Source organism: Drosophila serrata, unplaced genomic scaffold (assembly GCF_035046125.1).
Source record: "Drosophila serrata isolate PLE 108 unplaced genomic scaffold, ASM3504612v1 contig_160, whole genome shotgun sequence".
Taxonomy (NCBI): Eukaryota; Metazoa; Arthropoda; class Insecta; order Diptera; family Drosophilidae; genus Drosophila; species Drosophila serrata.
The window spans coordinates 1,496,594-1,521,900 of NW_028257058.1; the positions used below are offsets into that span (position 1 = coordinate 1,496,594).

At 42.6% G+C, this 25,307-nt stretch overlaps 1 protein-coding gene and 1 pseudogene across 10 annotated transcripts in view; both read left to right on the forward strand.

Annotated features, from left to right (window-relative positions):
* Kif3C (Kinesin family member 3C) overlaps positions 1-25,307 on the forward strand; it is a 41,538-nt gene that overhangs the window by 551 nt on the left and 15,680 nt on the right. For 7 of the 10 annotated variants that reach the window (XM_086826695.1, XM_086826697.1, XM_086826700.1 and 4 more), the window contains 3 exons: positions 78-158; positions 228-452; positions 1,347-1,994. In XM_086826695.1, coding sequence (XP_086682821.1) covers positions 87-158; positions 228-452; positions 1,347-1,994 — 945 coding nt within the window. In that variant the 5' untranslated portion in view covers positions 78-86. Of the gene's footprint in view, positions 1-59; positions 159-227; positions 453-1,346; positions 1,995-25,307 lie in introns of all 10 variants that reach the window. The other 3 variants (XM_020954301.2, XM_086826702.1, XM_086826704.1) reach the window with 2 other exon arrangements.
* On the forward strand, positions 3,838-8,792 carry LOC110185458 (dnaJ homolog subfamily C member 22-like; annotated as a pseudogene).

The following is a 25,307-nucleotide window of genomic DNA, read 5'->3' on the forward strand; positions in this document are numbered from 1 at the left end:
AATATTGAAAAAAAATATTTCTCTTACTTTATTATTAAAAGATTTTAATTCAAATAAAGAGTATTATTTTTCCCCAGTGAACTAAAATGAGTGAAAACATTAAGGTTGTAGTTCGGTGTCGGCCAATGAATCGAAATGAAATTGAGAGTAAATGTGAAGTAAGTATAATGGAATTTACTATAAAAAAATTAAATTTAATGATAATAATATAAAAACGAATATTTCAGAACATTGTAGATATTAAAGACTATTCCGTTTCTGTGCTAAATCCATTAGCACGACTTGCTCAAAAAAAAGTATTCACATTTGATAGTGCTTATAATATGAATACAACAACAGAAGTAATTTATAATGAAATGTGCTACTCACTAGTGGAAAGTTCTATTGAAGGATATAATGGAACGATTTTTGCATATGGCCAGACAGGTTGTGGCAAAACACATACAATGCAGGTAATTTAAGACCACCTTTTATCATTATCTTAAATATTATACAATATACATATGGGCAATTCTCCAGAAAGGTCCACCGCGGCCAAAAACTTAAAATTGTTTAAAAACAAGTATTTTTAACATGGTTTCATAAAAAATTTGTAAGATTGACCAAGACTAAGAGAATTTTTAATTTTCTAACATAAATTTCGAAATAATCGATGTCAAAGACGCGTAAACGCAATTTATGTTATTTTTATAAAAAAAAGGCCAATCTCTTAAACAAAGGCATTTTGCTTTTACTTTTGCTTTCTAATATAAGACAGAGAATACAAAGAGTCCATATAGAATGCAAAAGGACATATGCAATTTCGCTTTTAAAAATGTCGCGTGCGACCGGGATTAAAATTTAATTACAAAAAAACTACTTAATATTTTTAAATCTAACAAAGTACATTATTAAGATAATTCATTAAAATTTATTGTAATAAAATTTTTTATCACGTTTCGCTGAAATCATAATATTAATAATATTAATATTTTAAAATCTAACAAAGTACATTACTAATATAATTCATTAAAATTTATTGCAATACAATTTTTTATCACGTTTCGCTGAAATCAGACCTTAAACTGGTTTTTGGCTAATGTAACTTCTGTTTTTGTCGCGTGCGAATACAGTACATTTAGTTGAATATCTTGAAAACGAACAAGGATTTAAAATCGACCTTTACACGAATTATAGTGCTAACCATGAAGTATTCGTTTCAATTTTTGTAAAATTAAAATAAAGTCTTGGCACATGTTTTTTTTTAATTTGAAGGCGTACGAATGTCGCATTCGACACCGGAGAATTGCCCATATATGTAATCTTCTTACTAGTATTTAATATATAATTTATACTTTCCTTACAAGGGCACTAAAAACATGGATAATACAATAAGCGATGGAATCATACCAAAATGTTTCGATCACATATTTGAAGCGATATCCATGATAACCAATATTAGATACTTGGCGTTCGTAAGTTACTTTGAAATTTACAACGAGAATATTCGTGACTTGCTTGTAACGACAAGAGATGGTTGTTTTGTTAATCATCAGCTTAAAGACATGCCGGGTATTGGAGTTACAGTGCCAACATTAAGTTCCCAGCCAGTTATTAATGCAGTACAATGTTATCGCTGGTTAAATGTAGGCAATAAAAATCGGATAACGGCTGCGACATTAATGAATGAAAAAAGTTCACGATCGCATACAGTGTTTACCATTACCTTGGAGCAATCACAAAACTTTACTACAAATATTACATCAGATCATGATCTTGAAGATGATCTTGATCGTGAAATTCTTCAAGCAGGAATACGGCGAGGAAAATTAAACCTGGTGGACTTGGCCGGCTCAGAAAGGCAGCGTAAGACGGGAGCTCAGGGAGAACGCCTTAAAGAAGCAACTAAAATTAATTTATCACTTTCGGCTTTGGGAAATGTTATATCATCGTTGGTTAATGGTAAAACCAAACATGTACCTTTTAGGGATTCGAAACTTACGCGTCTGCTACAGGTAAATTACATAACGTGAATCAAAGGTTACTACCGCTTTTTTAAGGGTTATACACCATTGTGGGATTGCTATTTTTCTTATTTTATATGCGTTTAATAACATATTATATAGTTATTCAATAATTTCTAAAAATTTCTTCTAATAAAAGATAAAAGAGAGCTAACTTCGACACGTCGAAGTTTGTATGTATATCGTTGCATATTGCTATTGATTGCAAACTTTGCTCGCACAGAGGGCCTTTTTAATGACAAGCCCCATTATATATGATTTAACTTAAAAGAAACGTTGTAATTAAGCAAATAATACAGGTCAACATTGTTTACCTGTCTTTCCACAATTGTCGTAGATGGGAAACTCCGATTTCCACAGAGCAACATCTCTATCCTCCATCCGATAACAGCTGACCGAAAAACTGTGGCTTCTCCAAAACATTGACAAATCTGGTTAAAGATTGAATGATTCAAAATGATTAAAATCTATTCAAAATAAAGTAGAAATAGGAGTTTTATATAAAATAGTAGCAATATATGTATTCTAGCCCCAAAGTGTCTCCAATTGCTATATATTATATCGATTCGAAACTAAATTAAAAGTTTGTCTTTATCTAGAAGTACAATTTCGTCTTCTCTAAGATAGCGTTTCAGCAGGGCGAACCTGAGCATATTGGTTCCGTATCAATGCATTTTGTTAGGCTCATTTATTTTGTGTTTGCTTATTACGAATATTTACTTTGATTTGATCGCCTAATTGCAGAAATTATTAAAAAACAAGAAAGGAAGCTAACTTCGGCACGCCGAAGTTTATGTACCCTTGCAGATAGAGCTTCGATGACTAGGAACTAATACAATATAATTATATATATTTCTGTTTAAAAAAACGATGGAGTAATGCCTGCTTTCATTTCATTCACTTATACATACATATATATTATATTTACAGTTTTCAATTCATAGTTTAGCTTTTTCCCCTATATCTAACTATCGTGTTTATGGCAGTTATATGATATAGTCATCCGATTTTCATAAAACTAAAATTAAAATTCTAGAGTAATAAAAGTGGGTTATATATCGTAAATTTGATGAAAATCTGTTAAAAACTGAAAAAGTTATAATTTTTAATTGTATTAATTTATCGAACCTTTCTATTTCTATATGTTTAGAGTAGACAACAGTGGGTCCAATGAATCGAATCCTCTGTTAAAGACATCAGACTTTGAAACGGCTGAATTTTATTGCATGGGATCGTCCATCGCGCTTGTATAATTTGTTTTGTACTTATAATGCATTTTTACCAAGGACTCATAGAATATATATTACTTTCATCTTTCCAAGCGAACGGACGTGTTTTTTTCTTGCGCTCTCGTTTTGTGTTAAAGTTTGAAAATAACCACGGGGTCAACTTAAATTTTCTATTTTGTGTTAATAACTTCCCGTTCATTTCGCGTGTGCATGCATCTATTCTAATGTGTGCTTATAATTGGTTTTATTTCCCAATTTAGTTGTGCTGCATTCCTTTTTATGCCTTCTTCGTGTAGCTTTTGTTTGCGCCGTCGCAACAGCTAAACGTTTTTGCTATCTACTTATCTCCCACGCTCTTCCACTCTTTCGCTTTAGCTGTGCCGCTGCACTTCTTATCTTATCTGATCTCATACGCTCTCCCGCTCTCTCGCTCTCGCTGTGACTCTTCACTTCTTTCTTTATAGCTCTGTTGTTTTTTTTTTCAAGTACAAGTTCAGTGGTAAGTCCTTATAATGTCCGTAAATATTGTCTGTTTCGTCACAACCTGCAAAAAGGCAATTGCTGCAGGTGACCTTACAATCGGCTGCTGGCTGTGCGACAACGTCATGCACGCCAAGTGTATTGGTGGGGCGGCTCGGACGTTGGACGATGTAAAAAAAAACATCGGTCTGCGTTACTGCTGTGAGGCCTGTCGCGATGTAGAAAGGGAAATGATGTCTTTCAAGCGGCAAACCAAACGCGGTTTTAAGGGCATTTTAACGAGTTTTCGTAAAACTCTTGATATGTTCTTGGCGCTGGACACTCAATTTAATAGCCTTACGCTATTAAATGAGTCTCCTAGGCGCAAAAAAACTGCTATTGGTGGGCAGCATGCATGTAATCTATACAGATTTCAGTAAAGCATTTGACTCTGTTAACCATTCTCTCCTCGTTAGAAAACTCGATAATATGATCTCAAGTTATTTGAATGGCAGAACGCAAAAGGTTCTCTTAAAGAATAATTTATCCAATGTTCTAAGGGTTACATCTGGCGTCCCACAAGGAAGCCATTTGGGACCCTTATTGTTTACATTATTTATAAATGACCTGCCCAAAGTCTTTACTAACTCCATACTGCTTATGTACGCGGATGATGTCAAGCTTTGCGAGGAATACAATGACATTGCCTGCCAGTCGGATTTACAAACAGATCTTAATTATTTTCAAACTTGGTGCCGTGTAAACTTATTAAACTTAAATGGCTCGAAATGCAAGCTAATGACATTCTCTCGTGTCGTTCCTAAGCTTGCTACTTACACGCTGAACTGCTGCTCTTTGGAAAGAATTAATTGTGTTGATGATTTCGGCGTCCGCTTGGACCAAAAACTTGACTTTATTGATCATATTTCGTCTTTGATGAATAGAGCCAGAGGTGTGCATGGATTTATTAAACGGTGGTCGAAGGAATTTATTGACCCCTATGTCACTAAATCCTTATATACTTCTTTAGTTCGTCCTATCTTAGAATATGGATGCTGCGTTTGGAGCCCTCAGTACGGCGTCTATAGCAAACGCATCGAGTCGGTTCAAAAGGACTTTTTACTGTTCGCTCTACGCGGTTCAAATTGGGATGCAAACCAAAAATTACCTTCCTACTCAAATAGACTCCTTTTAATTAACTTACCGTCCTTAGCCATTCATAGAACGATGCTTGGGATAACCTTCTTTTATAACCTTATTCATGGTGATGTGGAAAGTGCTGACTTGTTGAGTCAGCTCAATTTGCACGTACCATGTAAAACCACTAGATCCTATATACCATTAGTGTTGCGCCACTGTAGAACCTCCTTCGAATTGCATGAACCTTTAAAGTCTGATGTGCAAATTATAATGATTTGTACACACTAATCTAACGTAGATAGTCAATTTCCTCGAATTCTGTAGTATATTTTCCATCGCGCCTACTGACACCTAACCCAAACAGCCACGTGCCTGGTGTCATATGGGCCACTTGAATGTACAGACCGTAGTGCATCAACGTCCAAAAATTAAAAATTAAAAAAAATTTGGTGCTCAAATAATTCCACCAATACTCTACTAACTTGTACACAACATGACTTTTTCGCTGGCTTGTTCGACGTTTCGCTGTCTCAAGTAAACCATGTACGAAATTCCTTACGGCGCTTGCTCGATCTTTGTTTCGTCTCTGATCCAGTGAGAGTCAGTTTAGCCAGGGTGGCGACTCTGACGCAGGCCGACGCGACTCCGTATCATCCTACTTTCGATGTGACTCTTGATATTGGGTCTGACTTACAGAATATATCTGACCGTCCAGCCAAAAAAGTCCTCTGTTTCGCAAGACAGACTTAGAACGCTTTTTTTATATTTTTAAATTTATATACAAATTATATTTTAAGTGTGTGTGAGCAGGGAGGGTTTAATGTCAAAGTGGATAATATGGCGGTTTTTTCTTCAAATTTGAAGTGTTGCCGTAGGGGCTTTCCTGCTTCTTCCAGGATTATCTGATTCCTGTAGCAGTTTAAAGGTTTATCGGTAGATTAGACCGTGTAGGTCAACGAGATTTCGCTGTGCACAGTGGCTACTTTGGACTGGGGTTCGTTTTGTATTGCATTAATGTTCGGGCGGGACAAGGGGTCGGTCACAAATTTTCCTTACCGGGCTTGTGAAAAAAATTTAAGCATTACGGTCTTCGATGAATGCTTTCCATCCTTTAATTTTCGGGTTAGTGTTAGCGGGTGATGGTCCGTAAAAATCTGGATCTCTTTGGTGCCATATAGGTAATTTTGTAATTTTCTTATGGCCCAAACGATAGCTAACAATTATCTTTCGTTAGTTGCGTAGTTCAGCTCGCAGTCTTTCAATGTGCGAGATATCATAGTAATGGCTACCGATACCGCTTGCTGAGACATCGGTGGTCAAGTCGAAGGAAATTTTCTGATGATAAGATGTCTCGCTGGTGTCCGAAACGCTCTGCTTTGGATCTCATTAAATTCGATTGAAACCTTCTTTGTGTTTACTATCAGTGCCATTCTCTCCCTTGAGTAGGGAGGTAAGTGGTCTAGCTATAGTCGTGAAGTCTTTAACAAAACTTCTGTTTTAACTGGCCAAACCTATAAAAGTCCTAAGGCTGAACAAGATTGTTAGTTTGGTTGGTTTTGGTTTTTACCTTTTCAGTTCCATCTTTTCACCCTAAGAATTTAAAGAATTAATTTTTTTCTGGTGCCACTGACATGTTGGCTTGGTATAGACATTTAAGAACTGTGTCAATGTTCTAACGTAGGCGGCCGCGTTCTCAGAGAAGATTATTGCGTCGTCAACATAGACATAACAAATCAATGTTTGTGAAATTAACATTGTCGCATTCTTGGTATTTTAACTGTTCAGCAACGTTATCGTACCTGATTACGTTGTTACATAAGTCCAATGCAGCTTCGGCCTGCGTTAGCAGGTCGAAACCTATGATGGCATCGAACGCCTTGATAGGATCGAGTAAAAAGAAAGGGGGCTTTAGGCCGAATAAATGCATCAAACACTTTCCTCTTATTCTACTGGAGCCATGAATGGAAGTTACAGTAAATTGGGAGTCGACCGGCATTATGGGTTTTAGCTCCTTTACGGGCTTTACATAATTCTTTGCCGCTCACGTATCTATGAGGATTTTAAATGTCCTCCACGCCAACCTTCGTTCAATGACCATCTTCAAAAAAATTATTAGGTCATCAATAATTTTTTTAACCCGGCCCGCAAAACAACAATTCGCTCGCTTCCAAACGTTCAAGTGTATTTTTATTCAGCGCGAAGAATAAGAGCAACAAGAACTAATTGGAATTGAACGCATCAGTGCATCAGTGGCCTTTTGTTGTTGCTGTAGAGTACAGCAAGTCTCAAGTTCTTGTTTTTGATTTAACTGCGTGCGTAGAATTTGTGAAAAGAGAAAGTTCTCCACCCGCCATCTCTCCACACCTCTTGCTTCTACCGTCTTGGACACCTCTCTTTCACTCGTGCGTCTCGTGGACGGAGCATCTTACGGTCGTGGCCCAAAAACTGCGCCTGCGTAGCGACAATTTCACAACCAATTGAGGTCGGATCAGCTTGCAAGAACTTCCTTGGAATCCAACCAACCAAGCACCAAGCAGACAGTGTCCCCCGTAGCTACCAAAAACTCTACGCATGGATCACCCTCCAAGCTAAAACCTGGCTCCACTTCATTATCATCCTCATCCGCCATGGGAAATGGCAAGCACTGGGAGACGAAAACAAAGACGACGGAAGCGAATGCCCTGCCGCCACAGAAATCGGTGGTGGTGGCCTATATATGCTGGATATTTGGTGGCATCTTTGGACTGCATCATTTGTACCTGCATCGGGATCGCCATGCCTTCATCTGGTGGTGTACTCTAGGAGGCTACATGGGCATCGGTTGGATGGGTGAGCTGTTCCTAATCTCCGAATACGTGAGGGATGCCAATGAGGATCCATAGTTTGTAAAGCAGTTCCTTGCCAAGCTGCAGGCATGTCCGAAACCACCATATTCCTCGAAGAGATTCGTGGGCCAGGTGATGATCGGTCACCTGTTTGGACAAGTGTGCTCCATGGCCATACCAGAGACTCTGATTGGTGGCTGGGACCTGAGCATCCTGCACTAGGCAATACCTATCTTTGTGTCCCTGGGCGTCTGGCTGGTGGGCAACATTGGACGGAAGCAGGGTGTCTGGTGGCACTGCCTCCTGGCTGCTTTTCTAGCCTATCCGGCCATGTATTTGATATACGATAAGACCTACTCCCTGCTGCTTACTGGATTGATTTCGGCTCTGACCTTTGACGGCAACTCCAAGCAGTGGCGACGCACTCCACCCAGGCGCGGCAGTCCCGGCAAGCGAACCTTCAAGCTAACCACCGCTGTGATCATTTACTGCGCCTTCTGGGGCAGCTTTTTGTACTTCAATGGCACCATTTCGGATGAGGATGGCGGCGAGGTGCCCATCCACGAGGCTCTGCACAAATTCTTGGCCTCTGCCTGGTGGACAGATCTGAAGCAGGCCCTGCGGGATACCTACAAGTATGCCAGCATTATGGCTGGTATGAGACCTGGAAGGAGGTGTTCGGGAGCATGGATGTGGATGGCGAACGGAACTCGTATAAGGTCCTGACCTTAGTGCCACTGCCACGCAGGCGGAGATCACCGCTGCCTGTAGGAAGCTCTCCAAATAGTAAGGTTAAGGATGAGGCCTTGAGAGCCCAGGCACACCAGCGTTTCATTGAGATCCAGCAGGCATACAGTGTGCTTAGCAAAATCAAGTCGAATCGCAGACGCAAGAATAAGCAATACCAGCAGGAGGAAGAGGCAATTGTCCTTTGAGAAGGAAGGAGGAATGGGAATACACTTCCTTTTAGGATGTAATTAAAATATATAGTTGCATTGTGACCCAGTTGAGAGGGAGGGAAACTTCTCCAAACTGTTTTGTAATGCTTAATTAAAAACATACTGAATCTAGTTAATGTACTGAAAAAAATAAGAAAATAAAGGGTGTTTTCAATTCTCTTAAATAGAAACTCTATCTACACAAATCTCTAATTATTTTTTATAAAAACCCATATCTTGTTACTAATTTGAAAAACGAAACCCCTTTTACAGGGTATCCCTTAGTGCCTTAAAAATCAACTTTACAAAAATATCTAAATTATTGTTATAAAAACCACACCGACTTTTGTTACTTTACTTAAAAAGAGTCTCTTTTACAAGGTATTCCAAAGTCGCTTAAATATCAATTCTATTTAAAAAATGCTCTACATTTTTATTAAAAACCCCACACCGAATCTAGTTAATTTACTAAAAGTGAAAAACCCTTTTAATAAGTATCAACAAGAATCTCTTAAATGTTATAAATCCCACACCACCTCTAGTTAATTAACTGAAAAACAGAAATCCTTTTACGGGGTATCCCGTAGTCTCTGAAAAATCAATTCCAATTACATCTTTTCCCTTCGTTTTTTAGCGTAAGAAAATAATTGCATTTTGGCTACTCTTACGTGTTGCTTTTAAATAATTCCAAAATTGAAATAATTGATGCGTGACAGACAGCATTTCCATTTTATATTTATATTCATTTATTTATTTTATTTTATATATTTATTTTACATAATATAATGAACTACTTAACAGACTAAGCTAAAAAAAAAAATTTGGGGCATTAGGTCATTATCGTGCTCGATTGTAGTAGTCCGGGTCTTCATCCGAATTGGTGGTTTGCTTGATATTGTAAACGCGCTGGTGCCTGGTCATTCTCTCTGAAGAGTTTGGCCTTTCTGGCGCCTATTCGTTTGAGGATTGTATGTTAAGACCCTGCCTTAAATTCGTGGAATGCTTGAATTTAGAGGACGACGGATCTACGTCCATTGGTTCTGGGAACTGACTTAAATTGGTTTTTTGGTTTCCTCAGTTGATCTGGCTTTTTTACAAAGTTGGAATTTTTTCTGGGCACGTTTGGCCACGAAGTTTTTCCCTTGTCTTTCGGGTGCATAATTTTGGCCCTTGCGGAAATCAGTATTTTGATTCCTCTGCTCGACAGCTTTGACATATGTGGCTACGAACATACTTCGTTCGAAGCTGGCCTCAGCCTCCCTAGCTAGAGCTGATGACAGGTCTTTGTGCTGTGCTGGAAATACAACAGACCTTAGGGTTTTCTTTAAACTAGAAATGAATACGTGTAGAGCATCAGCTATTGTTTTTAAGCATTAAGCATGTGTCATAACGATCTTGTTGGTAACGAGGGTCAATTTCCGACTTCATCGTAATAATGCATTAGGCTTTGGTCCCCTTGACGGACCAACTTAAGTCTCTGCCGTAAAAGGCGCGAGAATATTTTGTCTGCATAAAAGAAGTCTTATCTAGCCATAATGAAGTCAAAGTTGAGCACGGTATTGTGAGAAACTAATAGCGCTCGCGCTGGTCCCCTAATTTTGTTTCTTATAACAGTGACTGCTTGGAATTGCACTAGCCGGATATGGTTCAAATAATTCATAGGCGTTGGTGGCAAATTGCCTCCATGCCACGTACTCGTCTTGTACGCCCGTAAAATTTGGGATTGACTTTACTGCGTTTAACGGTATATCGCAGTGCTTTGCATTCGGTTTTACTGATATCCTCTCATAGCGTTCAATTTGTTGCGCCTCTATGCTCAAATTTTTAAACTTTCGTTAACTGCCCTAGTATTCGCTTCGAATTCAGCATTAAGCTTTTCTTCCTGATAGGCCACTGCGGCATTAATTTGCATTTCTACAGCGCCCGCGTTCATTGTGTACGAATTATTTGACGTCTTCGGGTTGGTCCCGCTCTTCTTCACTCTCACTTTCGAATTCACGTCTTGGATGCCTCAATGGGTCTGGAAAACTCATCGGCCCACACTAAACACAATTTATTGCGTGACCGAATACTTTAATTCGGCTGAAAAAAGGTTTGCTCTTGCTATTTTCATGTATTAAAAAAAAATAACCGAGTTTTTGGTATCCAAATAAATAAGAAAATTTCTTGCTGGAGGCAGCAGTGCTGATATCTGACACCGCTAGCTTTTATTTATATGCCACGTTTACAGTGGCACCTTAATTTGAAATTTTTGCTGCACTTTATGTTATTATTTTCAAACTCGAGTGTAGGTGTTTTTATTTTAATTATCCCCGTGTGTGTATGTGAGTGTAGGTCTTATATTTTAAGTGTGTGTGTCTCCGGTAATTCCCACGCAGCAGTCGCGGGGGATGTAGAAGGGGACGCTGCGCGCCGTCTCGCCAGCACTCTGGAGTTGTCGTGAGTAAGCTATATGACGGGAGAACTTCTTTCCGTTGCTATCTGCCCTTAAGGCGAGATATTAACTGTACTCAAACGTGGCCGGCAATCCGGCGGCTTGTCAGGCCAAAGTGCTGACACTATCAAAAATAGCATAACTCACCATACCGGGAACCAATGGGCTCCAGGTACGGCCCCTAAAGGCGTTTATGCTGAATTTGCATACAAAACAGTAGGGTGATTCAATAATTACCCAAGACTTATACCGACTTGTGGCTACTCATTAATCGTGTTAACTTACACATAAACATGTGCACTGACATGTCATGAATTCATTTTTTAATGAATGTGTACAGTTATTCTAATAAACCATCGTGGTTTACTAAACTCTTCGAATTTACATCATACTTATTCCTACGACATACCCAAATCGAACTTAATTCTTTGTCCTATCCTAAACGAAAGATCTCTTCTTTTAGATCTTTCTCGTATCATGCCAGTTTATGCGCCAGTTCCCGACGGAATTCCTGGCTGTATGCTCTGGTATTGTGCTATCTGTGCTACCCTGTGCTATCCCCTTCTGAAATTTTTTACCTTGCAAGGATGCTAATCACGGGCCATGATAAATATAAAGCCGGACCAGCATCCTACATAGAAATAGTTTGTATTTACTTGAACAGACAGGACAGTGGGCCCAGAAGCCGAGATTTGGAACAGGATGGGAGGAGTAGGTGGGGAAGGGGGTTTTTCCGCACAGGCTTCCGGGAGTGCAGGATCGGCCCGTCACCCGGATACCGACGCCTATCACACCGACGGCCATGGGCAGCTCGGATTTGGACCACTCCGTGTCACCCGGTGGCGTGTTCATCCCCCGTCACCCGGAGCCGCAGGACTCGCCTAGGAGAAAAAGGTACCTCCGGGTCATAGGGGTGGCGACCACGTCACCCGTGTGCAGCCCGCTACGCCCGGAGAGAGAATTCTGACAAGGGGCGGCCCTGTCAGCCGGGAACCGCTTCCGAGCAGGAGGGGTCGAGGAGGGGTGGCCACAGTGGCCGCGTCACCATCTCCCAGGCATCCTTCGCCTGATAGTCCTGTAGCGTTTCCGTCCGACTCGGGTCGTGCCCGCTCAATGTTGTTGCCCCATTCGTCTGAGAGGGTGCTGTAACGGGCCCTCGGTGCGGACAATGACCGGTTGTCATCTTGGCTAGTGAACATCAGCAGTAGTGCGTCCTCGTCCTGCGGTCCTTCCCATTGCATGCGACTGAGAGACTCCAGCAGCCTTGCAAGGAAGGATTGGGTTCGTCTCAAAACCGCGTGAGAATGCTCGTCGTTCTCGGGCCCTATCCCAAAGGGGCGGCCGTATATCTGGTGGGTGCCAGGGCCGGCGGTCCTACAGCCATGCCCTATGTTGGTTCCTCCCCGTCCAATGGTGATGACGTGATAGGTCCTGCCGCTGGCGTCATAGCCGGTTTGGCGTCGTAGCCGGTTTGGAGTCGTAGCCGGTTTGGCGCCGCCCTGGGGTTGGCCCGAGGGGCGCCGATGGCTATCAGGGGCGGTGGTGATCACCGGTTTCTTTGCTTCATCGTTTTTTTAATTTCGTCAATTTCGCTGGCTTCCACGTTGATCGTTGTTTATCGATTTTCTCCTCTGGGTTCGATCGGTTTCTTTTGCGGTGATGGCCGCTTTTACCGACTGGCCCGAGGGGAACCCGGTGTGTGCTTATGCCCGCCATGGGGGCGGGGACGTTGGGCGAGCGCGCTCGCCAGCAAGCGGCCCCAATGACGCCCTTTTATCCTCGATCAGGGCACGTTGTGCTGATGATACGGCTTCAGGTTGTGATACTGGCTGTACAGCGGCGGCGAGTAGTTGGATCCTTTAGCCGAACTATATTCTTCGAGAAGAATTTCATGACCTGATAAGGCTCGTCATACTTGGCTGCTAGCTTGGCAGCAAACCCGTCGGCAGCATTGGATAATGTGTGTCGTCGGACGAGAACTAGAGCACCCAGTGCTGGTCTCCATTCCGTTCGTCGTAAGTTGTAGTGGCTGCCTCGCTCGGAGATGGCACGTTCGGCGTTGTCGCGAGCAACTTCAAAGATTCTGTGTAGCTGTTTGCTTCGCTCTTCAGGCGGGATCGTGGCGATTCCTCGGCCAGGTGTTACCTCGTCGTAGAGAGTGTAGGCTCTTGGTCAAGGAAGACGGGGCTAGCAGCTGCTCCCAGGTAGTCTGTGGCTCGTCGCCAAGATATTGCGCTATTATGGTCTTAACGGTTCTGTCGCGGTGTCCATGGGGCGGTATATTGGAGGTTCATTGCCATGGATTTTGCAGAAAGTCCGGAAGGCTCTGCTTGTGAACTGAGTCCCGTTGTCACAAACCAGAGTCTTCGGGATTCCGAAACGGTTGAGTATCCTTTTCCGAAAGGCTCGCTCCAAATACCTGAACGAGTACAGAAACACAAGGAGAACTGTGTTTCCTTGTTTGGACCGCGGGAGGGGTCCGATAAAAATTTCGTCAACCTGGCGTGTGAACATCTTTCCCGCTGCTTTCTCCTAGCTAACCTTAAAGCGTTGGCAGCTCTGGCATCGTCGTACGTAGATGGCTACTTCCCTGTACAATCCGGGCCAGTAATACTTTTGGGCCAGCCACGTACTTGTTTTCCTGAAGTCATTGGCTCCACTATGTCGGCAAAGTTCGGTACAAAGCGTCTGTACCAGGACGCTATGCCGAGGTTCGTCGGCGCTGTTGGCTCCCGTATGGCGGAAATCTTATCCGGATCCGTGTGAGTCCCGGTTTCACGAATCACATTTCCAAGGTATGTGATGCTCCGTTGAAAGAATTTACACTTGTCCCTGTTGAGACGGATGTTGGAATTCCTCAGGCGCCTGAACACTTCGCGTAGATTCCGGACGTGTTCCTGCAGCGTCGATCCGATCACTTTGATGTCATCCAAATATGCGAGGGCGTGTGGCTCCATGTCAGGGCCGATGACAGTGTCGAGGGCACGTCGAAAAGTTGCCGGGGCCGAGTGTATACCAAAAGGCTTCATCTTCTAATGAAACACTCCACGGCCGGGGACAATGAACCCTGTGGACTCACGGATTGCAGGAGATACTGGTATCTGCCAGTATCCATTCTTGAGGTCCAGCGTGAATATGAAACGGGCTTGGCACAGCCGTTCCGCGATATGGTGGATCCTCAGGATTCCGTGGGTGATATATGTGCTTAAAAGGCTTGTCGTTACGCATGATGATGCAATGTTCGGCAATTTGGGAAATGCCGGTAAACCTATGAAACCAAGAAAGTTCTCGCTTGAGGAACTGTTCTAGCCAGGGCTCTGGGTATCTCGGTGTGGTCACTGGAGCGTGGCTCCTCCTCTGAGTCATACTCAGCGTCGGCAATTCCGCATTGGAGTGTAGCTGGTCAGTAGCAAAGAAAATCCATCCCCAGTAGGAGATCGTCCAGCTATGCGAGGCCCCCCTCTCCAAGGTGGTAGTGAGAGGTTGTCCCACGGCCGTGACTTCTGCCCGGATACGGCTATGATTCTGTTGTATCGCGGTGGTCAGTTTCTCTGGACGTTTGGCCCGGGTTGGTCCCCGATACTCTGGTTTCTGCAGCAATCTAAGGTTCGACTTCCCAGTCGGCCACAATCCCAGCAAAAGATGGATTTAGGATTGCGACATTCCCTGGAGGCGTGTCCCTCCTGTTCGCAGTTGCGGCAGGCAGTGTGCACGTTAATACGCCCGTGGGCAGAGATGGTTGAAGCTGGTTGTTCTGGTTTACTGGTTGTGTCCGGTGTGTGACGTCAGCCGGAGAATTTCGTTGTCGTGACTGCTGTGGCGTGCTGACATTCGTCGCGTAGCTCGCGTTCATCATGTTCCTTGAGGTCGCCGTCTGGTGTTCGGTCATGGTTCCGCGAGTTGTATGCGCACGGAGGGATCGTACTCCGCGGCTGCGTGCGACTTCGTATTTAACAATTAGTTTTGTTAACTCGGCCCAAGTCCTAAAATCCTGTCGACGTGTGAACATCGGGATTCTGATCCTGCTCTGTGCATTTCGAGTCGTAGGTCCACCAGATATTTCTTAAATGGCTCATGGATCCTTTGGTAGCGTGTGCGGATTTCGTCATTCAATCATTGGAAATATCGCGGCGGTAGAAAGAATTCCAAAAATTCTCGGCGCACCTCGGTCCATGTCTTGCCTTGGAGACCGCTGGTTCGCAACAGATACTTTCTCTCTATCCGGTAAGAATCCGCCGTTCCTCCAGATGCTCAATGAAACCAAGCGCATCTGAGGTGGCGTCAAACACTAGTCCCCACTTGGTGACCTTGTCCACCAAGAGAGAGCAGGTGTTTATGTCCAGATATGTGGTAGTTGTTCGTGTGTTACTTTCCGACTTTCGAGCCGAAGGTGAGACACTTCGTAGAATCGTGAGTGTCTGGTTACCACTGGGCTTCTCCGCCACGGGTGGGAGCGGCGTTAGTGGTTTGATGTCCCCGGAAGGGGTAATTCCGTACTTGAGTTCCATCTTCCTGAGCTGAGTCAGGACTAGGTCCGAGTGTTCAGGTTGACGTGCGAATGCGTACAGTCCTCTGCGATTTTCAAGTAATTTTTTATGTGCTTGGGTTATCCTTGAGGACAGCGCGTAGGGACCCGGTTTCTTTTAAGAGTGATTTGGGTTAGTCCTTGGTGACTATTAGTAGTCCTGCGTTGATATCTTTAAGGATCCTGGTTCATTTGGTGTAGTCCTTGATGACTATGAGTGGTCCTGTGTGGGTATCCTTAAGGATCCTGGTTAATGCTGCGTGGTTAAATCGCGTTGTCGTTCGTGTTGATCGTTCGATATGAACTGTTTGATCGCTCGATGAGAACTGTCCATGTTGATTGCTCGATGTGAACTCCTCGATCGCTCGAAGGCAAATGTTTTTGTTTATGCTGGTGGTCCTAGGCCTTTAATGCAGGCGTGTGAAAGAAATGGGAACCATCGGCTGCGACGTCGTCATTGTCTTCCTACATATCCTCTTTGTGTCTCCGTTCGTGTCGGGGTGCATTCGTCTGTTTTCGTACGTGTTTCGTGTTTCAGAGCTCCGGGTCTGAAAGTCTTCGTGCCTATGGTTTCGCTTCGTTGGCGCCGACGTTTGGGAACTTCGGGTCCCTAATGTGTTCGTGTCTGTTTTTCACGTCGTGTGCGCAGACTTAGGGACTTAGGGTCCAGAATGACTTAGTTGTTGCTAAGCGGACTGTACCTCTGTGCTTGGGCATGCACCTCCACTGCTTCATCCCTAACCTCAATACTACTCCTGTCCGTTCCTATAGTGGGGCTTTAATCCGGGATGTACAGTGGGCCCAGAGGTCGAGATTTGCAACAGGATGGGAGAAGTAGGTAGAAAAAGGGGTTGTTCCGCACAGGCTTCCGGCGGTCCAGGATCGGCCCGTCACCCGGATACCTGTCCCACCGACGGCCATGTGCTGCACTCCCCTGCACCCGGTTGCGTTTTCCTCGGCCTGGGAGGGCATCAGCAGGGAACCGCTCCCGGCAAGGACGGGTGGTCACAGTGGCCGCGGCGTTCACGGTCCCGATGAGACCGGCACCGGAAGGCACGTCCGTTCTCCTTGTGTGATCAAAACCGACTCCTTCGATCGGTGGGAAGAGGGGGACTTCGGACACCCTCCTTTGCCCCCGATCCCTCTGCTGCTCTGGCGTTCTCGCCCTTCGCTGGCACTCAGCTCGGTGTGCCAGCGTTGCTTAGGCCGATTCCCGAACCTCTCGCATGGTGGCGTGATGCTTACATGGCTTTCCTCCATCAGAGGCTTGCTCGGCTGCCTCCACGTGTTGCTATCGGCAATCGGCTTCGTCGTCGGCGAGCGTCTTAACCGAAGCTCTTCGCTGTGATCCCGAGTCTGTGGTTGTGTCGCTGCTCGTTGGAAATACCTGAATGAGGCCAGTCTAGTTGCGAAAGCCGAAGTTTTACATTTAAAAATAGTCTACTGATGTAACTTGTGAACTTTACCCAAATAAATAAAGTGCGTTAACACAAATACTAAATACTAAAGTTTTAAAGCATCGGAGGAGAAAAACTATTGAAAAGTGTCATACTAAAAAAATTAATTTCTGCATGTATTGGTAGGCAGAAAAAGTTACAAACGCACAGCTTCGCATCACACAGACGAAAACCATAGTGTGTGAGAGATTCCACGAAAACTACGAAACAGAGGAACTGGCATACGACAGAAATCAAATTCGACGAAACAAAACGTCCGAGTTCTGCAAAATTTCTCGATGACGCCATCGCATGTAGCAAGAGAGACAATTTGAAAGAAACAGCATTGGAGGAAGGCGACAATTTCCAACCAACAAATTTCCAAAACCAGAAAAAAAAGACATTCAATGTTTTACCAAATTTGAGTCAAAAATTTTGCAAACAGCAGCGAAGGGTACCTGAGAGACAGATTAGCGAAGAGTACGACCTGGAGAGCATTTTAAAACATGTATTTCGACAAGGAGACCAAAGACGAATTTCGTAACGAAGAGCAGCAGGATAGATGAGTGCAGAAAAGCAGACTTCGCAAAGGTGAGAGAGGGACGTGAAGCTAGTAGATGTTGCGGAAAAGATGACTGTTTATGGGGAAGACAACGAATTTGCCACCCTTAAGCAATAATTACAACGCACGAATAGGTTAATTAAATGCTGTGTATATTTTCGTTCACTTCTCTGGTCGGAGCTGCAACTACCGATCGAATTATTGACTTCAACATATATAATCTTAAAATGTAGCTTAGCATAGATAAGGCGACAGAAGAAGAAGAGAGAGAGAAATAGATAAACAAAGAAAAGAGCTAAGAGCGCAGCAGGTGCAGCCATACACCCATGCGCGCATGATTAGGCGCTAGCGGTCTGCTCCGAACAATGACAGAGCTTCACTATTCCGATTTTAAAGAAGACGAGAAGAGCGGCAGACGAGTGTCGTAAGCACTGGCTGTGGGTGAGCGAGAGCCGGTGTTGTTCAAAAAATTTGTTTTTAAATTGTTTAACGTAATCGCATTGTTTGTTTCGAATGAAGTCTATTTGCAGAGATTTATTTATGCAAAAGCCGCCAAGCTTTATATCAAAAGCACCAATAGAGTAAGGGGTTGCGTCGCGCTCAGGCAAGCGTTTATTGAAGAGTTCTGTAAAAAACTATGCTTAGCTGAGATATATAATGAACAAGAGTTTTTGCGACTGCTTCCGAATATATAAAGAAATGGAGTTCATTCAGGGGCGAATGAAAATTCACGATGGCTGGTTGTGGGATTGGAAGAAGCTAGGTTACTTGGAAACCTAGAAAATTGGGAGTCCATACACTATTTCGAACTTCACCATAACTGCGAAGATTTTTACAGATTTTGTAGTAGTGCTATCCCGTTCCAAAAATCAGAGTTCTTGCCGTCCTGAATGAGGCCAGTCGAGTTGCGAAAGCCGAAGTTTTACATTTATAAATAGTGTACTAATGTCAATTGTGAACTTAACCCAAATCAATAAACTCAATTTGTTAAATCCCCAAATATAGTATATATATTTTTTTATAAGCATCAACATCGCCAATTCCGGTACGTGTTACATTATCAATGTTAACTTGAAATATTTTTAATTTTAAGTGGTTTACAATTTTGGTTATAGTATAATATTTTTACTAATTTTAAAATCAGCGTCGTCTGAAGTTTTTAATTAGTTTATTAAAAATATTATTTGTAAATAATAAAACCGAAGACTTGGTGGAAAGATTATATATATATTAATCGGGCAAATCGAAAACGAAAGAATTTTTTCGATTGCATTCTATTTAGGCTAGCTTTAACGACGGTTGGCGAAGGCGGGGCGAATTCGCAAACAGCGCTAGAGACCTTTATTATGCTCCCGCCTTCGGCCTAAGCTAACTTACACTAGTTTAGAAGTCTCCGCTTTAAGTCACCAGCTACCACTAAGAAGACTTGTTGCTCGTTGTATTGTTCTTTAGTGAATGCATTTTATATCTTAGAGTTGAGAGAGTTGTGAGTTCGTTACATACATGTGCTGTTTTGGGTCTGTGTGGGAACGCTGACCAAAGAGTTTGATGTGCTCTCCGTCTGAGTGTGGCGATCATATTACATTTGCACTTGAACTTGTGCTTGCATTGCAACAAAGTGTCACAATGAATTTGTATGTTTCTGCTTATATGTTTTTATATTAATATGCGCACATCACACTAGACTGAAAATTTTTGTAAACTACACATTACTACATTCAGCCAACACCGGCCCCGTTCAATGCCTCCACGCCTTCAACACACTGGAAGCGCTCCGTCTAAGGTCGACGACGATGACCATGCTGTCCTCCCGTGCGTGCGTCTCGACGTTCCGTACTAGAACCCACTGTTGAGGCGGCAGGTTGTCCTCTGCGACAGCGACGAGCTGTCCCTGGTGGTGCCACTTTCCCCGAATTGGCATTTCAGGACATATTCCCTGGACCATCGCCGACAGAACGTTTGTCTGACTGACGAGACAAGCCGCCATCGCCGCAAGCAGCTGAAACGCGCCGGATTCGGGGTCTGGAGTGCTGCTGCTGCGACGAGGAGCCTGCCTGCCAGCAGCGTGAGCGCCTCTCCGTACCCTCCCAAAGTCCCCCCCCCACAACCATGTTCAAACAAATGTCAACAACCACCACGTTGGATGAGATCAAATCCAATGAAGAGTAACTTTCGAATCCGACCAGTAGAATATTTGTTCGATAGAGACTTTTAATAAGGGTTTGACTCTTTGCCAAAGATCTGCGAGAAGGTGAGCGGTACATAACTCAACCCTTGTGAACGGTGTGGTCTTGAGCGGCGATACTTTTGACTTTAACGTCAACAACTATAGTTTATAACCTTCAGCAGTTTTGCTACGAATATAGACGCAAGATTCATAAGCTCTCATCTTTCAAAGTGAAAGGTTTTTTTTTTCTTGCGCTCTCGAATTGTGTTATATTTTGCATAAACCAACCGGGGCTTAATTAAATTTTCTACTTTTCTTTACAACAACTTCCCGTTTACTTCGCGTGTGCATGGAGCTATTCTTATCTGTGTACTTTATAGAGTTCTCAGTTTTTAAATGTGCTGCTAGTGCTTTAGCATATTTTGCTTCTGTGCGATAACAGCAACCAAAGTGTATTGGTGTTGCAGCTCGGACGGTGAAGGATGTGAGAAAAAAACCATTGGCCTGTGTTACTACTGCGGGGCTTGCCGCGAGGTGGAAAAGGAGATGATGTCTTTTGTGCGGTAAACCAAGAGCGGCTTAGAACATATTATTGAGTTTTTGAAAAACTCACTATATGTTTTTAGCTCTGGACACCCAATTTAATAGCTTTACGCCATTTTAATTGCTTTACGCTATTAAATAGCTTTACGCTATTAAATGAGTCTCCGAGTCGCAAAAATACCGCTGTTGGTGGGCAGCATGCAGACGGACCCCAACTACCTGCAACGGGCTCTCAGAAGAAGTCCCCTTCGGCGAGCCTTCGACCTAAGCTTTAGCTCCAAGGGTCCTGAGATCGAGCTCTAAAAAAGATTTGGTGCTGGTGATATCCGTTTTGTCCCCTGCCTTGCCAAAAGTCCTAATATCTATTTCACATGCGAGACATATATTTGTTTCTTAGCCCCTGACTAAACATTGGAAGATGCATTCGCCTTTATTTAAGGCAAAACAAGAGCCGATAAAATAAAGATTAGGGTAGATAAATTCAAATTTTCTTACGCTAGGGATATTTTATCTTTTAAAATAAATGTCACTAACGAACTCTTTGACACAATTTACTCTACAAATTTCAGGCCAGAGTACGTTGTTGTCAAGGAGTTCGAAGTTAAGAAAAGAAAAAGCGGCCGGTAGAAATAACTAGGCCCGATCAGACCATTGCGCTTTCTACCAGTTCCTACCCAAAAAACTAACCTACTCCCTACGTATTTCCTATCAGAATGCAAGAGGCTTACGTAGTAAGCTTTCTATCTTGTATTCTGATAGTCTTTCGTTTGCTTCTCAGGTTATTGTGCTCTCAGAAACCTGTTTAATGCCAGAGATTCTGAGCTCCAAAGCTTTTCCAGCTGAGTTTACAGTTTACCGGCTAGATCGCTCTATCACTTCTATGAACCCTCATATTAACTTTCGAGGAATGCAACGATGATGAATTCCTCTTTGTGAACCTTGCTATCATTGGTAGTTCAATTTTTATTACCTGTTTCTACATACCTTCATTATCGGAACTTCCTATTTATTGGAACCACCTTTATGCTATTCATGTGGAATCCAAAAGACTTTGGGTAGTCCTGGGTGATTTTAATACGCCTGGGGCTATTTGGTCCTCAAATAATTCCACCAAGACTCTCTTAACTTCTACACAACATGACTTTATTGCTGGCATGTTCGACATTTCACGGTCTTAAGTCAACCATGTACGAAATTCATTAGAGCGCTTGCTCGATCTTTGTTTTGTCTCTGATTCGGCGAGAGTCAGAGAGTAATAGAGTTCGCCAGGGTGACGCCTCTGACGTTACCCGATAGATCTTAATGATTTTCAATCACGGTGCCGAGTAAACTTATTAAACTTGAAGGACTCTAAATTCAAGCTAATCACATTCTCTTGTGATGTTCCCAAGCTTGCAACTTATAGGGTGAACTGCTGCTTGGACCCTAAACTTGACTTTATCGATCAATTATGTCCCCATCTTAGCACGGTTTTATGAAAAACAGATCAACGTCTACAAACCTTCTTGAATTTTTTGCTGTCATTAGAAACGCTTTCAAATTGGATTTCCAAACGGACGTTATTTTCACCGATTTCAGCAAAGTTTTTGACTCGAAAAATCACCTGCTATTACAAAGAAAACTTACGCTTTTGGGTTTCCCTGTTTTATTGACTAATTGGATTGCAACATATTTATCCAACAGTAGTCAACGTGTCACCTTTAAGCGCTTTCCCTCAAACCGAGTTTTTTTTACTTCTGGCGTTCCTCAAGGGAGCCACCTTGGGCCACTTCTCTTCGGCCTCTTTATCAACGACTTCCCTGAAGTGGTCCTACACTCAAATGTGATGATGTACGCAGATGACGTCATTGTTTGCCATTGAAAACTCTCATTCACATAACTTTTTGCAAACTGAACTCAAAAAATGCAATCCTGGTGCACTAATAATCTCTTCTTTCTCAACAACTCCAAATGTAAATGTATGTCATTTTACCGGAAGAATTGTCTGCTCGCCAATAATTCTATAGGTGCGAGCGATCTTGAACGCATCTATACGGTAACAGATCTCGGAGTCCTGCTTAATCACACCCGTCTTCCATCATATGCCGACAGGCTACGGCTTTTAAGCCTCCCCACCCTAAAGAATCGTCGAACCTGCCACAGCGTTATTTTTATTCTTAAGCTAATTAACAGTCAAATTTGTTCCTCAAACCTTGTAAGCAAATTACGACTCGCTGTCCCTGTAAGGCCATTTCGTTATTTTCCTCCAATAGCCCTTAACGTCTGTAAGAAGAACATTGACGAACATAATACTTTCCGTGTTCTATGTTCCATGTACAATAAGTATTATTTTCTGTTACATGTTGAATTGTCCATCGAGTTTAACGTACAAAATTTGTTACATTACCGTCTGTCCGTCTGTCCGTCTGTCCATCTGTACATCTGTCCGTCTGTCCGTTTCTACGCAAACTAGTCTCTCAGTTTTGAAACTATCTGAATGAAACTTTGTAGTTAGCCTTCTATATACTCTCACTCGTATATATGTCGGAACGGGAATGATCGGAAAATTTTTACAAAAAAAATTTTAACATTTTCAGTTTTTAATAGAATTGGATCAAATTTGAGATATAGCCATTTAACTATACTTTACAATTTTGCATAAAATTTTATGAAAATCGGACTACTATATCATATAGCTCCCATAGGAACGATCGAGAAATTAATACAATTAAATTTATAACTTTTTCAGTTTACAGCTGCTTTTCATTAAATTTGAGGTATAGCCATTTTATATAATTTTTAATTAATAATTAATAATTATAATTTTGTGTTAAATTTCATGAAAATCGGACGACTATATCATATAGGTGCCATACAAACGATCGTTTGATGTAGAGGAAAAATGCAAATCTGTGAATGTAAAACTGCAAATATATGTATAGGTGAATGAAATGAAAGCAGGTATTACTTCATTGTTTTTTAACACAAATATATATAATTTATATTGTATTGATTCCTATTCATAGAAGTTCTATCTGCAAGGGTATACAATCTTCGGCGTGCCGAAGTTAGCTTCCTTTCTTGTTATAAATCTATATATATATAAATGCTCTGTTCGTGTCTACATCCTTCATAGACTTGAAAAGTTCTGAACCGTTTAAGCCCAAATTTTTACACAACATGCGTTGAGGTTCCAGCTCGGTTATTGTCTACTTTTGATGTTGATAGCTTATCTGCGGTTGCGAATATATCTATTTTTTTAGCGTTTCCCGTGCCCCTACTGCTGCGCCCTCTACAGGCAGCCAGCTGAATCAAAGCATTTCCTGTCAAACATTCAAAACATATTGAAAGAAGAAATTGGAGATACAAATTTTATTTTTTTGTTCAGGTTCAGTAAGAAACGAAGTCATGCCACCCAAGAAGTCGAGTTTTGGTCGTCGTACTCGCAATACAGAAGCAAACAGACGTAAGATTACGAATATGACTGACGAAGAACGGGCCTCCATCCGAGAGACTGAGCGGCTGAAAGCAATGCAGATGCACAACGAGGAATCAGCAGAAAGACGAGCAGATAGGCTTGAGAGAAAACGATTGAGAGTTAGGCAGTCGCGTTCTGCAGCAATCGATTTGATTCACTCTCAAAATAATGAACGCGACAGGGCAAGGGTAGCTAAAGCGCGTTTACAGCTTGCAGCAGATGAAAGCCTGCAATACAATCGTCTTGCATTCAGATATAATCCAACTGTTGATTACAGCTCGAATAGCAATGTCGTTATTGGCCGGATGCATAAGGTCTGCATATACTGTCAGGCTCCTTCGATTAAATCAGATGAAACTTCGGTCCGAAGAATATATCCATTTGCGGGATGCTGTGATGAATGGCCGTAATACAACCAACGTTGGAAAGCTCACGATTTTGCCATCCTCATACATAGGTAGTCCTCGCCACATGCATGAATATGCTCAAGATGCCCAGGCATATGTTCGTTGCTACGGCCGTCCAGATTTATTTATCACCTTCACATGCAATCTAGCTTGGGACGAGATAGTACAGCTGTTATTTCCTGGACAATCATATAGGGATAGGCATGACATCACAGCCCGTGTTTTCAGACAAAAGCTCAAGTCACTGATGGATTTCATTGTGAAACATGGAGTTTTTGGATCTGTGTGGTGCTGAATGTATTCAGTAGAATGGCAGAAGAGAGGATTTGCCGCATGCGCACATACTGATTTGGCTGTATGATAAAATTACTCCAGACGAAATCGACGATGTTATATGCGCTGAGATTCCACGGGCCGAGGTTGATACGGATTTGCATGAAGTTGTCATCAAGAACATGATCCATGGCCCTTATGGTACCCTCAACCCATGTTCACCATGAATGGTAGACGGGAAGTGTTCCAAGCGATATCCTCGAGCATTTACAGCCAACACCGTAACAGGGGACGATGGAAATCCTCTGTATAGGAGACGGTCAACTGAAGATGGAGGGACTTCGGCAACTTTAAACATGAGAATTGGTGATATTGAGGTAGACAATCGTTGGGTGGTTCCATACTCACCACTATTGTCAAAATCATACAAAGCGCACATCAACGTAGAATATTGCAATTCCGTGAAATCGATTAAATATAACTGCAAGTATGTGAATAAAGGCAGCGATATGGCAGTTTTTGGTGTTCAGGCAGAAAATGGTGACAGCAATGCAGTACGAGTTGTCGATGAAATATCTCAATACCAGGCTGGAAGATACATAAGCAGCAACGAGGCTGCATGGCGAATTTTTTCGTTCCCAATTCATGAACGCTATCCAGCTGTAGTTCACTTGGCATTCAATTTGGAGAATGGTCAACGTGTCTATTTCACAGAACTAAATGTGCAAGAAAGAGTCCTGAATCCGCCTACGACAACTCTGACTGCCTTCTTCACCTTATGCCAGGAAGATGCTTTTGCCATAACCTTGATGTATTCAGAAGTGCCCTCTTAACCACAATATGGCACAGAGAAACGTGGCAGGGTACAGCTAGTAAATTAATAAAAAATTCGTCTATGGTGAATAAAGC